General features: G+C 43.3%; 1 protein-coding gene and 1 long non-coding RNA gene across 3 annotated transcripts in view; both read right to left on the reverse strand.

Annotated features, from left to right (window-relative positions):
- Positions 1–13,375, reverse strand: part of gpc3 (glypican 3) — a 128,849-nt gene extending 115,474 nt beyond the window's left edge. The window contains exons 1-2 of one of the 2 annotated variants that reach the window (XM_026187271.2): positions 12,916–13,371; positions 3,570–3,731 (exon numbers count right to left, since the gene is read on the reverse strand). In XM_026187271.2, the coding sequence (XP_026043056.1) occupies positions 3,570–3,731; positions 12,916–13,072 (319 nt within the window). In that variant the 5' untranslated portion in view covers positions 13,073–13,371. Of the gene's footprint in view, positions 1–3,569; positions 3,732–12,915 lie in introns of both variants that reach the window. The other variant, XM_080309452.1, reaches the window with a different exon arrangement.
- A 255-nt stretch (positions 13,376–13,630) lies between these two features.
- Positions 13,631–15,686, reverse strand: LOC113029144 (uncharacterized). Its single transcript, XR_013912779.1, has 2 exons — positions 15,359–15,686; positions 13,631–14,851 (listed from the first exon to the last, which is right to left on the reverse strand). It is a non-coding gene; the product is annotated as an uncharacterized LOC113029144 (long non-coding RNA).
- Between the last annotated feature and the right edge of the window lie 1,221 nt (positions 15,687–16,907).

Here is a 16,907-nt window from a genome sequence, read left to right on the forward strand (position 1 = left end):
CTGGTGTAGTCTGAGGCTTGGGAAAGCAGAGCAGGCAGGTGGAGCTGGAAGGAGAGGAGGATGCAGGGATGGAGAGATTGGAGACAGAGGAGTGAAGAGGGGGAGCCCTTTGATCTCTGGCAGAAGTGGATGCTGAAGAGAAGAGACAGAGAGCTGCAAAGAAGACTGCAAACAAGGCATGCACTCAATTCCCAATAGTCGCACCAACGCGAAAGGAAGATAGAAAAAGAGGGGAAGACAGAAGGAGAGAGAAAAGTTGAGCAGATTGAACGAGACAGAAAGGAGAGGGCGAGAGAGAATGGCAGGGTCGCAGAGAGATAGAGAAGAAAGGAGGAGAAGACAGAGAGGATGAAAATGAAGTTGAGGGAAACAGATAAGACCAGGATGTTAAAAGGATTTCAGTCCGTGGGCTGTTTGGGGAGTTCTCTCCAGCCCTATGCTAAAGCAATTAGTATTGAACCCCTTCTAGGAAAGAGCAGCCAAACCACAGCGGCAATCTCTAACACTGTTAGTGTGAAACAACCAAGTCAAGCAAACCCCACGGTCCCCATTAAACCTCAAGTTTTAATTGCCGTGTCAGGATGGTGCCGCATTTCACAGCCCATAAGTGTGTACTCTCAAAAAAGTTGGCCCAGTGAGTCCCTCTTCAACTGGAAACCCCGAGACAGTAAACAGTGCTGCTTTGCTGGGTTGAAAAGGCCTGCATAGCACGATAACAAAAGCTCAACATTAAAAGTGAAAGGGATACTTCGAAAGAGCTGTCGATAGCGTGGCGACAGAGAGAAACGAGCAGTGTGTTTCTTTGTTGCCGTCCAGCTCATTTGAAACCACTTTGTAAAGTTTTCATTCAAAGTGAGATTGTGTCATTTCTGCCGTCGCCATCTTGGTTTTTTCTTTTTTTAAAACAACAACTCTGACTGTGAAACCACTCGCTCACTGGCAGTGTTGGGATTGTAACTAAATGAAAATGTTATGTAGCACACATCACATTTCTTGACAGTAACGAAGTACGTAACTTCATTATTCCCTGGAAGATTCATCACACTACTCAGTACATTACTGTCTGGTAAAATGACCTGATACACACTGTAACCTAATTACCAGTTAGGCTACAGTTCCACACACTGATCGAAATCGCCGTCCTGCCAAGGACACGTGTGATCTTTCTTTCATTGTTCGTGTATGAACGCAAAGCAAAGCTGAAAACCAGCGCAGAGAGACTTCAAAGTAATCATCACAGAGACTCTACTTTAGAAACATGAGCAGGTAGAAACAGAGCCTACAGCCTGACTGCTCGTCACTGGGGTTGGGAGTCACTCAGCTTTTTTTGCTAGCTTTGTGTTAGCATGCTGTTTCTGCAGATGTTTGCAAAGAGTCTGTTTGCAGCACAACAAGTTCTTTTTCTGTCCTGGGTGCCGATTGAACTTTGTGCTCTTTCCTGCAGTGCAATAAAAATAAAAACAATGTCCGCATCTCCACTCAACTGAAATCAGTTGATTAAAGAAAAAACATGTTTCATGTTTTTTTTTCCTTTTTATCTGATTACAATTGTAATGTAATTACTGCATGTAGTACACTAACACGTTACTTTATTGCACTGGTGTCGAACTCCAGGCCTCAAGGCCCGGTGTCCTGCAGGTTTTAGATGTTTCCCCGATCCAACACAGCTGATTTACCTCCTCAACATGTCCTGAAGTTCCCCAGAGGCCTGGTAATGAACTGATCACTTGATTCCGGTGTGTTGACCCAGGGTGAGATCTAAAACCTGCAGGACACCGGCCCTCGAGGCCTGGAGTTTGACACCTCTGCTTTATTGCCTTACTAGAAGACGTATTGTGATTACCTGTCAATCACAAGTCATTAGCCAATGAGTGTGCTGTGGATAATCTAGGCTTCTGGAGGATTCTTACGATGCATGTGTCCAATGATCCCACGTACTGTGGAGACACCACAGCAGTCACACGACCGGCCAGCTCTCTCTATGTCTGTCTCATTTCTTAGCCTGGACTTGTGTTGCATCAGCCCTAATAGTTCCTTTGATGTTATCCAGCCACTTCTTTTGCTGTCCGCTTTTTCTTCCTCTCCCCTGGAGAGTGGTCTTTGTCAAACTTGTCATTCTTGAGACGTGGCCGTATTGAGATTTTAATTTCCCTTCTTTTTGACTGGTGACAGGAGTTCTTAACCGATGCCCAGGATCTTACAAACCAGAAGCAGTGTCTTTTCACTGCCTGTTTTTTCTCTCCCAGGTCACCTGAAAGCATCCATGTAGAGCAGTGGTGTCAAACATATGGCCCAGGGGCCAGAATCAGCCAAGTGAAGAGTCCAATCTGGCCAGCTGGGCAGCTCCGGAAAATGTGAAGGAGTGCATAGATTTTTGCCTGTATTTTTGTAACTTTTACAGCTTATTCTATTCATAAAGAGGCATTAAAATTCATACTTCACCAGAGTAATTAAATAATAGCTAAACGATGACAAAAAAAATTCAGTTTTTCTGCCATGTATATCAAAATGTCTGGGTTTGGGGGGTTTTGAGGGCGGTTAATAGGTCAGTGAGTTCACAGTAAAAACTTTATAATTACAGGATAATCTGGACAGTGAACTATCATAACCTTTTCTGTAATTTTACCCGTTTAACTCATAATTTCACTGGTCCAGTCCGGCTGAGAGGAATACTTGGATAACAGTCGTATTTTAAGCTTTATTCTCAGAGTGAAGATCTTATCTGTACATATTGGCTTTAGCATGACAAATGTCATAGTTTGGACTATTTTGGACTACTGAACCATGCATACACTAGAAGCAGGAGGAAACACCTTTACCTACTGCAGGTTATAACTTTGCATTTACTTTCCAAGAGTGTTTTTCTTTTCATCTAATTTTCAACAGGAAAACACAGAAGCATCGTACATTTTCTTTAACAGAATGATTCGGACACTGTAATAGTCTTTGCACACCTGAGTAGCACCTGCTACACCAGGTATTTCATTTCACTGTTCAGTCACTCACCTGCTTCCTGCACCTTCGACAAAATCTACGTCTTTTTTTCGCGTCACCGTTTCCCCGAGTTGTTATTTTGCATGCGACTGTTCACTTGAGTTAGTCCTAGCAGCGCGCCTCCTCTGACCGCTCTCATCCAGGTTTCCAGGAAGGCTGCTGACTGTCGTGGGGGATTTTCTCTCTCTTTCCCTGTGAATAACAGTCATCGCCAACTGCAGTGCGCCAAATCTCAGGAGGCTGTCACTTTCTGGAGCAACATGTCTGGCACAGACAACCACACTACATCTAAAGTCACTTAAACAACGCGTCGCTGCCATTCCAACATTTAGTTGAACAGCAGCCTCCTGTCTGTATGCATTTTGCTACAGCTTTATTTATACGTGACTCACTGCCTGGAGGAGTGAGCTGCCGATGTGAAAAAAAAATTGTAGCCAAGAAAGTGAACACTGTTGATTTATGTGTTTAAATGTGTGCATTTGTGACACTGGGTTGTTTTTTTGTTGTGCGTGCCAGATGAAATTATCTCGTCTTTCTTCGAGGCAGGTCTTGGATGAACTGTGCAGACTGCTTACCTTGGAATATCGCGGCGTTCTGGATGATGAGACGTTTGAGTTGTGCGCTGACAACCTGCAGACCAGACTCCATATTGCTGCGCGCCGCTACCTGATACCGCTCCTCCATCTTCTTGGAACAGCAGGTCGGGCCTTTGGTTTGGCAAACCTGCAGATCTGCACCTGGCAGGAAATCAGCAGGGACAGGATGGTAGTCTGGATGAACAGAGGGAAGTAGCTGCGAAGCCACTGGTGTTTAATTTTCAAGAAAAAAAAGACACACAAACACACACAAATAGATTCAGCAGCATCCGAATGCAAAAACTAAGAAATATCTCCAGCAGAGTCCGCAGCCTTAATGAGCGTATGATTATTATGTAGAGGCTGTGTTATGTAGCCGGGCTCAAGTCAAAAATAAATTGCTGCTTAAAAATAAGTCATTTTGATCCACATTCGCGCAAAACACTAAAGCTGTGTAGTTCTCCTCAGAGATCAATTTGGTCAACAGAAACTTTTCCTCCACTCAAGGCTACACTTTTCACTCCGAGGATCAAAAAAAGTATGTTTTTTTTGTGTTTTTAGACTTAAGATGAGAGCCAGGAGCAGTGCATCATGCAGACAAATAAACCTAGGTTCCAGCATGCTTTCATTATGGATACACATTAAAAAAAAACAGCCACGAGTAAGATTGAAGGCAGTGAAACAACATTCGTTCACCTGGCTGTGGACACTAAAGGTTGTTTACACCTATGAGAAATAATTGGATTCCCCGAGCTCCTTTTTGAGCGACGCATTCAAGCCTGCGAAAGCAAAACTGGGGTGTCAGGGATGTTTCAGAGGGGCGATGTAGCCAGACACGACCTGATCAAAGAGCAAACACATCGAAGAAATTAATTCAATTAATCCCACACAGGAGGAAAGCAGGAAAGATAAACAAGAGCCTGCCGCCACTGTGAAACTCAGTAAACTTCGAGTCATGGTCATGCTAAAAGGAGTGTGAAATCTGTTTGTTTGTTTTTGTTTTTTTAGATAAAAAGAGTTCACATTAATAAAGAGGAAACAACACAATATCTGTGTCTTTAAATAAATGCTTTGCATCATATTTTCTGAGCTAAAGTTCAGTGTACCCACAGTGGATTTTAGCCTGAACAGTCAAGATGTGACACAAATACAGAAGATCAGGTTAATTTGGGGAGGGCTTAAAAAATATTGAAATAACTGTTTGGAAATTATAGACATTTTTATATGAATTACAGTGTTTTTAATTTTTTTTAGTTCCACATTTTCAGAGCTTCAAAAGTAACTGGACAACGTGGCATCGTTTTAAATTTAAGGATTCTTTTTGATGCGTGCTATTTTCAGCTGTCACAAGTGGTCTCCACACCGGGTGGCCTTCCTGATTCAGCCCCAAAGTAGATTTGTGTCTCCACCTGCAACCGGCAATCTTTTGCTTGCCAGTAAAATGTGTTAACCACCACACTGTGGAGCCAACATAAGGAGCAAATATAAGGACTGTTTTTAGTGCTTGGATGAAAATCCGGTGCAGTCAGTGACAGCCTGGAGTGTAGAACCCATAAACATCACCAAATGCTCTGCCAGACCTTTACTGTCTTTCAGTTGCTGTTTGTCTGTGAGTCTTTCTGCCTATCTTTTGCATTTAATAACTGAAAAGCTGCTCTGTTGCATTTGCAGGATGCTTTGGGTCGTTATCCATTTGAACTGTGAAGCACTGGTTGATCAGTTTTGCAGCATTTGGCTGAATCTGATTGGAGACTACGGCCCTGCATGCGCTACGATTCATCCTGATACGTCATATCAGCAGTATCATAATCAATAAACACTAGTGACCTTGCTTCCACTGGCACCCATACACACTCATGCAATAACACTGCCTCCACCGTGTTTGTCAGATGATGTGTTGTGTTTCAGATCATGAGCCTGTCAGTCTCCATACTTTTCTCTTCCCTTCATTGTGCTACAATTTAATCTTGGTTTCACCTGTTCAAAGATGTTTTTCCAGGACTGTGCAGACTCTTTTAAATGTTTTCTGATAAAATCTAATCTGGCTTTCATGTTCTTGAATGTAATCGGTGGTTTGCACCTTGTTGTAAATCCTCTGCATTTTGAGTCGTCTAATAATTTGCTCCATTCTTGATTGCAAACTTTGAGAATAGTTAACCCACCTCCTTGAGAGGGTTCTTCAGTTGGTTAGATGTTGTGAAGCTGTTCATCATAGAAATAATTCTGTGATCATTCACCTTTTTCACTTCACGTTTGATGTTGCTGAGCTGGGTGGTGAATTCCTTCTTTTAAAGCACCAGATTTTTGACTTGGACATGTTTTTGCCATCTCTCTTGTTTCTTTTGATCTTTCGACCAAATGATGGCCTCTCGACAGCGGTCATATGCAAGTTCAGCACTGGAAGTGTATCTGTTTATCTTGTCATAAAATAATGAAGGAAAGGGCCTCATCAGGCCATGAAACTCCCTGTCAGTCAATTTTCTGATTACTTTTTTTTTTGCAAATACTTAAAGAACATTACATAGTAATCAAAACAGTAAGAACAAGACAAAAACAACAACATAAAAAATTATAAAGACAAAAAGAGGCAGTGGAGGAGTTCGAGTGAGTAGGAGATTAGTTCGGCCGCAGAAACCCCATTTCAAGTTAGAATTTGATCATAAAATTAAATAAAATTTAAGATTCCTATGTGAAACCAAAACCTTCATGTTGAAAATTTGTAGAGATCAGAACGTTTGTCCACATAAAGGAGAGTAATATCGGTTTCCGCCAATTTTCTAAAAACTTTTGAGCCTCTGAAAATGGGAGATTGTGTATAAAAACAGGCTTTAATTCCTAATTAAAGCTGAAACTAACTGACTGGTTTAAAATCCCCTGTTGTCGTGTAGAGAGGCAACATTGCAAAATTACAAATCTGCATAATTGTCCAAATACTTACAAAGTTTAAAGATTTCCACCTTATCTCTGCTTGAAAATGATGGACAGTCAGACATAAGTAGGACACAACCATCCAGTGTTTAGATACAAAGAGCAGCTCCAGTGAAAACCCCTTTCCTCGGTGCTTCCCCCTCTCAGCCTCTCTGTCCCACATGGCTGCTGAGAGCTCAGTGGAGGCTGCAGTGGTAACGTGCCAAAGCCTCGTTGAGGAGTTGTCTCCAGGATCTGCCTCCCTGAGAGGCATCGGTGACAAGGGCCTGATTGATGCCACGGTAAACAAATGTCAGGGGAGCCTGCCAGCTTTGGCTGCCGCTGCTTTGGGTGCGAGGATATAAGGAGACGGAAGCAGTGAGATTAATTTGGAGGAAGGGGGGGCTGCTAGGATTGCGAATCAGAAAAGTCTTGATAGCTGGCGTGTCAAAAGACGGAGGAAAGGCTTTTGTGGAGGCAGAGGGTTTATCTTAATAACAAAAGTGAGTGTCTCTATTGGATCGGGGCTCTTTCTCTGTGAGATCTTCAAAAGAATAGATCTTTAGTAGCGGGCTCGGGCTGCAACAATGCAGACACAGACACGGTGCACATTAAACTACCGGGAGATGCAACAGAGCGACAGTCTTGATAATTAAGAATTGCTGCAGAATTAAACAGAGAACAGCTCCTGCTAACTCCCAGCTCACCCCTGACTCCCATCAGGGTTTAGGGTGTACAGTCTAATGAGCAAAAGAGGCAATAAAGCTGTCACCCAGCACCTTTTTGTGTGCATACTGACAGGCTTAATATCTTAAATCAATGCGGACAAAAGACTCCTGACGGATAAGATCAAGTTAATTTCAGACTGCAGGGGCAAAATTATTAAGCTGTCAATAGCGCCGTAGGTGAGGCGAGCGCGGCCTGAGCGGAGAAGAGACGGGGATTTAGCAATTATCTCCGGCGAAACAGGCAGATTCATCTGCACCGTTTGTCGTTTTGCAGATGATAAATGTGTTTCATTACACGAGTTCCACAGCACTGAGGGAATAAGCGAAGGATTCGGGAGGGAGATGATTCCCCCGTAGAGTTTCAGAAATAACAAAATCGTACCGTCTAAATAAAGCTTTCTTTCTGACTGACACATCACTGGGGAACGAGCTTCCTCCTGCTCCCCTTTGCTTTAGGCTCCATCCCTGTTTCTCGCCCCTCTGCTTTCTTATTTTTCCTCTTTTACTCCTTTTCATCTGCGCGCACTTTTGTTCCGAGCTCGTTTTCCTTCACCTACCTTGAGCTTAACAGCTCCTGGGCACTGTGAGCAACTTTAAAATCAGCCTGTTATTGGTTAATTGGTCAATTTTGGGCGTCCTTATGGCCAATTCTCTCCCGCAAAATGAAGAAAGACAAGGTAGCAATTTACATGTAAATTTCCCCAGCATGCAACCTCGGTCCAAGGTGGCGCCTTTAAATTACTGCGTGCTTTCAATCAATACTGTGAAAGGAGGCCGGGTAATTCGACGTGCAGGACAGCTGCTGTTTTTATGAGTGTCTCTGAATGCCTTTTATAAACACATTGATCGCCCTTCAGATTGTCACAGCCTCATCTAACCATCCTCGCTGCTCTACCCCTCACAGAAAGTTTCCTTTGAAAGGCCACTGCTGGAAACGATGGCCCTGTCCTCACACTAACACACACAAACACTGGAGGAGTCCTCACATCTTTAACAAGCCCGGGAAATCAGAGTCAGGGGAACAGATACATTGCATTATGTGTCTAAGTTTCTCGGCACCAATTAGAAAGCTATCACTATGCAAGCTTAATGATGGCGACCATGGGGGAAAAAACAAGTTGTACTAAAATATAGAATATGCTAAAAGCCGTTCATTATGAGCATAAATTATACAACAGCTAGTTTCGAGTGGAAGCGCGTGGGACTCCGTGGCTACCTCTCCGGGGCAAAATAAGCCAGTGTCACTTTTTAAAGATAGAGCCATTTACAACCAACCTAAGGAGTGATAATATCATTAACTACTGGGGATTAAAGTGGCTTTAAGTATTTTTAGAGCTGCTCCACTTTAAACCATTTGATGAAGCAATGGTTTGAAAGCTGGAAGCAGGAATGTGAAAGTGCCCAACATTGTTCTCTGCTTTTTCCTTTTTGTTTTGCACATAACAATGAGGCAGTAAACAAAAGGCTCCTGTCTTTAAAGTGGGACCGTTCAAAAAGGAAGAACTGAATAAAACCAAGTATGAATCGGTGTTTAACCAGCTGGAAAGGCTTCTCGCTTCAAATCAGACTCATCCACCTATTAGTCATTCGCTGTCATTTCTAAAACAGGGGCATTTGGGACCTTTTTGCATGGCATCCTGCTGAGAACTATAAAGCAACACAAAGCTATAATTGTTTTAGCTCACAGCAAAAGGAGGAGGAGGAAAGTGTTACTCTTATATTTCGTGAGTATCTGATGCTGCTCTCATGAATCAGGTCCCACCGCCGCTGTCGGAGATCCAAAAGGTCTTCCCATCATCAAGCCAGCGCCGTCACTAGTGGAGCCGCTTTCTCGCTCATGTCCCGGGGTGAGTGTTCAGCGCTGCCTGTGCGCCTCGCCTCACACATATGTGATGACACGATGGAGTGAACCGACACCCAGCCTCCATTTCACCTTCAGCCAATCCAACCACCCACAGCAACAGCCGCAACAAAGACACGAGTGGTACTACTCCTACAGATGTGCCAAGCTTTGATTTTTTCCCCTCTATATGCCTGCTGTAATCTTCCTCTGCACTCACTTCTTTTGAATCACACTTTTGGAAAGAAAAACTTTAGTCTTTTGGTGCTTTTTTTGCCCCCTCCGGCACCACATGCAGCATTATTAGAAATTCTGCTCTGCCTTCCTGCGGACATGTTTCTGAATCAGCCACCTCCCCTACACTATACTCAATATCGATACAGTCCACTTCACATTTCACTCATACACACACACACACACACACACGCACGCACGCAGAAAGTTATACTTCCCTCAGTCGGATCACAACTAGCCACCCTCAACAAGTAATTTCATCAATCTTTCATTTACTGTGCGCCTCATCGGAGAACTCGTGTTATATCAGCCTGCATGACAAGCAGCTGTAGCTGTGACTCCAACTTATTCAGCATGAATTAATGGTGAGTATATATTATAGATGAGACATGACCAAAAATGAATAAAAAATAGGTCAAAAATGTACTAAATGTGTGAAAAGTGACTGCCGATTTCATGTCCTCCCCAAAAATAATACTAATAATAATAAAGTCAGCTCATTAGGACAAAAGTGGAAGATTTGAGAGTTATGGAAATTCCACCAAAAGCTCGAGCATGCCCAATAAGCCGCTCATTCTGAAATCTTTACAGAGTGCTTAAAATCTGTTAAGGACCAGCACTGGTCACTGCACATAAAGCATTGTGGGGCCATTCAGCGTCACTACCGCGAGCCCAAAATCAAATCCCATCCGTCCCAGTATCTGTGATACAGCGGGACTGCAGATATTTCAGGACATCTGGGATTTTTAATTTCCTATATTACTTCAGTTTCTTTTCAAAAGACATGAAGTGAACGTGAGAGACACCTGTCACCATACAGGTACAGTTACATAATTCTTCATTAGTCATAAGTAAATGGTAAATGGCCTGTATTTATATAGCGCTTTACTAGTCCCTAAGGACCCCAAAGCGCTTTACACATCCAGTCATCCACCCATTCACACACACATTCACACACTGGTGATGGCAAGCTACATCACAGCCACAGCCACCCTGGGGCGCACTCACAGAGGCCTACTCTTTAATACAAATGCTGTAAAAACTGATGAAATGATGTACGGCAACGTGCTCAGTCAGTGTTAAAGAACTGAAGAAGTAAGTGACAAAGACTTGAAGCATGGTCATTTCCAACCTGTCTACAGCAGTGACTCATGGGTGTTTATGAGGAAATCATTAATTCAGCAGCTTTGTGATGGTTCTATTAGTTATTTTCCACTCTGACTTTGACTGGTGTGTTTTCTTGAAAACTGAGAATGGTATTTAGAGTTTGATTAGCAATGGGCCAAGCGGTTAACAGCGATAAATCACAAACATTTATCTGCAGGGCCGGTGCTTAAATGTTGAAGACAGAATGAAGACAGAATAAAGTGCTGCAAGTGTAATGCTGTGTTACAGTCTTTGCATCAGTACAGTGATGTTTTACAGTTGTTGTTGTTGTTGTAGTTTACAGTAGCTGTCAAAATAACAGTTTCATGCTGGTAAATCTAGCTTGAGGGATGTACTATAGATACTTTATTGGGAGCTGTGTTACAGTACACTCTTATTTTTCTAACGTTTAAATCTAAATGTTGGAGAAAGAACTCTAACTGGGTATATTAACCCTGGAGTTTGTCTGATATTTGCTTTGCTGAAAGTGATTGATTTCTTTTTTTTATCTCTTGCTGTTTTGCATTGAAACAATATAATGCAGAACGCATTCAGAAAATTCAGCTTGCACAGTTGATTAACGGGAGAAAATACTTAAAGTGCTATTGTTTTGCTGAGAAGGGGGTATTTATAGAGTATTATTGAATATTTAGGACCTAATGTACAGTATATTTTTCCATTTGCCAAAATGCTCAAGGCCAAATAAAACTTCTAGATGTTTCCTCCATGCACAAGGTATTTTAAACAAATTGCCAGGAGCATCAGTTGTGTGTAGCATCACTGAGGGTACTGTTAACCTCTATCATAGATACAGAGGAGACAAACATTTCTTGTATTTACATATTTTTTATATCCCACATAACATTTAGTCAATCAGCAGACTTCAGGGAGCCAAAGCAGAACATTAGGTTTAACACGCTTGTGAACACCTTTTCTGCAGAACTGTATAAGCCATAAACCAAGCAATTAATCTGCAACAGACCTGCAGCGAGGATGAGTAAACCAAACCATGCCTTCGCTGGCCGTGATGGATTGTTCTATGGCTGATTGGTGAATTGATTCCAGTGAAAGTAATGGTTATGAACTGTTAGTGTCCAGCTCAGACTGATTCCTTAGAGATGGTGCACAGACAGCTGGTCTGCCTAGCCTCAGATTTGGGAAGGCTAAATATTTCTCATTGCCTGCCAAGAGAAATATTTAGCTTCCCCTTTGGCTGGCAGATAAAACGCCTGATGGCCTAGGTGCAAGGTGTGTGATTAAACATGGATGCTTGGAGAAATGTAGGGCTCAGCGGTTAGGGCTGCATGCACCTTACACGATGGGAGCTTAATATATGGCAGAAGGAGCATGACAAAATATGCTTCACAGTGCATCGCGCTCTCTCTCTCCTGCTGTTTGATTTGAAGTATTTTGCGATTCGCCAGACTCTTTCATGTTTACAGAACATTTAGTGTTATTCAAAAAGAAAAAAAAGAAAGAAAAAAAACACCCCTCTTTGAATCAGGTGGGAGTATTGCATGCTGCGAACGGAGAGAAAACAGATAACCTGGAGCACTTCCCTGTGCTGACATGACACTAAAACACCTAATTAACATTTGCGGCTGGCTGTGATGCAGACACATGAGAGGCTTTTACCATTTCCATAGTGAATCAGAATGCACGCAACAGGCTCCAGTGCACCAACATGCTGCATTCTGCAAAAGAGGACAAAAATATGGACTTCTGTCCACAAAGACCCGAATCATTTCACCATTAACCTTTTGTTTTTTGCCAACTCACTTCTCCAGATCTATTCCTTCTTCATTAGAGAAGATAGAAGTCAGTGACAGTTGAGCTCCATGGAACAAAAACAATAAAGATGAGTTTGGATCATTGCATCATTTACAAAATAACTTCCAGTTTGCTTGCAGCTCAGATCACACACAATTGATATTTGCTGACAATGTAACAGGAGTGGCTGTGTACATTTTGACTATTAATCCTCTTTCATTCCCTCAGCTTTTACCCCGTCGTCATGTATTTAAACAAGCACCAAAGTTAGTGTTTTAAGGAGGCTGTCAATATCCTAACTCAAATCTTGCAATGAATCAAAGTGAGGTGCAAGGCAAGGTTACTCCATGTTCAGATCAATACAAGAACAAATTTTACAAGTTTCAGTTTCGTATTTGTAACAGGATATTCCGCTTAATGCGGCCAGATTTTCTTTTTTTTTAAAAATAAAATAAAATTCTCAGAGCAGGTTAGTAAACGTTCAGCCAGAGGGATGGAGAGTGTGTGGGTTGGCTCTCACTGAAAAGGTCAGCATTTAAAACAAAACACAGAAGCGCTATAGCGGTACTATCCGCTAGGAAAAAAAAAATATATTTACAAATCTATATTTGACTTAATGCGTTGGTGCCGATTGTTAGAAACGTGCTCTATCCCACAACATTATCAGGAGTACGTAAAACATTAACGTCCCGTATCTACGAGCTTTATTAATGACAGTTACCTGACACTGGGGTTTCAGGGACCCACTTGGAGCCCGGGTGCAGAGACTGAAATACTGTGCGCACCTCCTGGCAGTTTGGCACGTGTCCGCCGGGAAGGGAGAACAGCTGGAGGAAGGCGCACAGAAAGAGCGCACTGTGGACCGGTGAGGAAGCCATGGCTGACGGGCAGCAGCACTCAACCAAAGCGGACAGAGTAGAAGAAGCAGCGGTAAAGTTCAGCGCGCTAAAAGTTACAGAAGGAGCCAGCGTTTGCGCTGATGAGGTGAAGCTGCAGCTCCCGGCTCGGCTCGGATCAGCATCCTTCCGCTTTCCTCTTCTCCTCCTCTCAGAGTCCGTGCACTCTGCAAAGCTGCTCTCTCGGGCTTCTTGGAGCTACACGGATGCCGAGAACTTATGACTCCCTGTTCATTTGCAGCAGCGAGCGTCATCTCTCCGCACAGATGGATGAACGCCCCCCCCGATTCCATGTGCGCGCTCATTAAAAAGCGCGCGCCACGGCGTGAAGCTAGCTGCGCTTACAGAGAGCTCCTCTCAGTGATGCGCTGACACAGTGGCCCTGTGTGGGCGCTCGAGTGGAAATATGAGGGGCTTAATGCGCTGCACGAGCCGCTTTAGATTAACCGTACGGGATTTAACTGGGGCACATCACTCGTGCGTTTCACTATACATTTAAACCCGTGTTTACCAGGAGCTGCACACAAAACACCAAAGACATGTATGAGCGGCAGTTTATTTTTCATTCACATGGAGATTGTTCATACAGACAGCTGGTTGTGCACGAAGCACAAAACTCACTGTTACATTATACAGATTTCTTCATGTCAGTTTAAAATGAGTCTTACTTTCACTCAGATCTACAAGCATTAAAGTTGAGATGGTGCCATCTAGTGTTCAGTGTGGATGTCAACAGCAAAAACGTTGCCCAACAGACAAGGACAAGATATTAAACTCCGCAGACCGAACAGTTCATCAAGTCAGAAAAGTTGTTTTGGGAGTTTAATCATCTATTCACAATGTTAAGTGTTGAAATTTAAATCATCCATCTTAAAAACAGCAAGTGTCACAACACCAGAATCACAGCAGAAGTAGAAACAGCAGCAGCTCATCTCGTGCCTGCTGCGAAAGGCTTTCAGTCTTTCAAGTGTTGCTCAGGACAGACAAAACACACGCGTGTCGCATTTCTGAGAAACAGAGAGCTTTGCATGGATTTGCACAGCAGAGTCTTTCAGAAGCTGAGAACAAACCATCAAAACTCACTGTAAGCCCAGCTGAGTTTAAGTGCTATGAACAGGCGGAAAGGTGACCAGCAATACCCCAAGTGCACAAACTGCAGTAGATGAACGTTTACTACCTGCACTGTGAGCACTTTGGAACTGCCGGGACAACAGTGTGTTCATCTCAAGGAATGAAAAGTCATGAGGGAAGATGTCAGAGGAAAGACCTGTAAAGAAGCACATGTGACAGACACAGACTGCTTTTACTGTCACACTTATACAAGATGATTTTTTAAATTTTTTTAAATGGCCAGCAACCATTGCTTCTATGTTCCAGTGGCATGTGTTATATTTTTCGATTTTAAAAATACAAATTGATGGGTGGGCCGTGGGGGGGGGACAACTCCCTGGGCAACTTTAAAGCATCCATTTATCAATCTAGATATTTGTCCATTGAGTTTTTTCTTACCACTGTCGCCAAGTGTTCGTTGGGGGGGGGGGGGGGGGCAATATAAAGCGCCGTACGCCATCTTGTTGATTGGGCGCTACACAATTGAAGTGAACTGAAAAACAAGCCCTCCAGACAGAAGGGGCAACTAGGGCAGTAGACTTTGAATACTTCACCAACTACACTAGATGCACCTTAGCTGGAGGACCATGAGGCAAAAATGGAGGGAAGTGATAAACTGGATCACTTCCACACACCGCCAGTCTGCACGATCTGCAAGGAAATCAAACAGAACATGAATAATTACTTAAACGGATTCCAATATTAAGACTGGATACATGTGTTGCCTTTAAGTGGTATAGGAAACTCATTAACACCAACGTGCTCTATATTAGAGTTAAAAAGAAGTTAAACACGATAAACGGCGGTTTACAGGCACGACATTGCAAAAAGGATGGTCACGTTGCCATTAGCCCTGCACTGACACGCAAAAGTTACAGTCCAAGAGATTCTGATATGTTACACGTGCACACACTCCTTCACATTAAAGGAAATTATTCCGTCTGCTCATTTAAAAATCCGATTAACCTGTGCAATTAAACACTGCATCAGATTTAACCAGCTGATGCACCGAGGAAATCCTATAACTGAGTTACAACGGGCTGCCGAAGCTGTTCTGCAGCGTGGAGAAAACATGGAGAAGTTTCCCTTTGCACCAATGTGAAGTCTCATTTTTCAGAAATAAAACCGTGAAAACGCCTCACAAATGATCCGACGTACCCCGAGTTTTGCATGAGTGCAGGCCAGCTTTGGTACTCCACATTACCCAAAGGTTACAATCAAGCCTTAATCTTCGATCGAGCCACACCAGTTCTAGAGGTTTCTCTCCACGGTATCAGCACGGCCCACGTGTTTCACTAAAGTTTGGAGAAGCAGGAGGAAGTTTAAACTTACGACGCTCCATTTTCCAAAACCATATTTCAGGATACAACATCGGAGGTCATCTTTGTTCGCTTTTTAATCCCTGAACTAAAAGTTTCAGAAGGCCGGAGAGCCGAGCCGAGCCCTGCCCTGCTCTGCTCTGCTTTCACGAAGCGGCGCCAGCGGCGTCTGGTGCTGCCCTGATGAGCGCATGGAGTCCCTCAATTAAAGAATAGCACTCAATCAATCTAATGACGCAATTAAGACAATCAGTGCCGGCTGCTGAGCAGTAAGCGGGTTCATGTTTAGGTGTTCGCGGATTAATAAAGAGATCGGCCTTCATTTGCGACCTGAGCAAATGCACTTTAACAAGCTATTGTCAGCCTTCGTGTGCAGATTACACCAAGACTGAATAATCCGATAGATTCAATACTGCCTCACACAGCGTTCAGATTAATGCGCAGGTGGCGCCGACAAACTAATCAACAGCCGCATCAGACTTTATGTCCAGACCTTGCCAATCAAACGTTTCTATTAGCGCAGTTGTCAGCACACGGCTTACCTCTGATCGTGTTGAGCTTCATTCAGTTTAATGGGTGTAGTCAAACCAACGGGGGCTTCCCATAAAGCAGAAATCTCGCAGTATCTCTGTGGATTTTCCATCTCAGTGTATTCCTTTTACCACCCTTCAGCGCAAAAAAACAACAACAACAAAAAAACTTTTGTCATTCATCAAATTGTAACAGCATCTTTTTCTCTTTCTGTATTTCTTCCTCTTTGTGGGGGTGGGGGCAGGAGCGCAGGCGGATGTGCGTCCTTAAATCCACTCATAATCAATGCACTTGTAGATATTTGGTATCATATATCTACAAGCTTTCCTCTGAAGCGACATCCGCTGGGGAAGAAAAAAACAATCTGAATATGAAACCTGAAGTGAGATCAGTTTTATTGACCCACCTCACTCATCCATTCACTGCCGTGCTGGCCAAAGAAACCCAGGAAGCTTGTGACCTATAACCCCAGTAAAACCCTGCCCCCACATAGCCTTCTGTGCTGTCCGCAGCCAGGATGTCCCTCCTCTGCAGTCCCACACAAAACACCATTTAATAAAACTCTGTTTTCAGCTGTCAAGCAGAGGGATGCACGGCCTTTCCAAAGCACGGCGGCACTCCCCTCTCCACCGTGGAGCCGAGCTGCAGTGTTGCCTTACTTTCCGTCTTCTCTGGTTGAACTTTGACCTAGTTTCCCAGGCTGTATGTGTGTTAGAAAGCCTGTGATTGGCTGCATAAAGAGAAAGAAGGCCCCCAGCTGCCATTTTATTTAACTCATCTGCAATACGTGATTGATGTCTGCACAGACACAAGAAAAGGGATCATCATAGAAACACAGAAAAAAAAATGCAGAGTCC

This window comes from Astatotilapia calliptera, chromosome 2 (assembly GCF_964374335.1).
Source record: "Astatotilapia calliptera chromosome 2, fAstCal68.1, whole genome shotgun sequence".
In the NCBI taxonomy this organism is placed as follows: Eukaryota; Metazoa; Chordata; class Actinopteri; order Cichliformes; family Cichlidae; genus Astatotilapia; species Astatotilapia calliptera.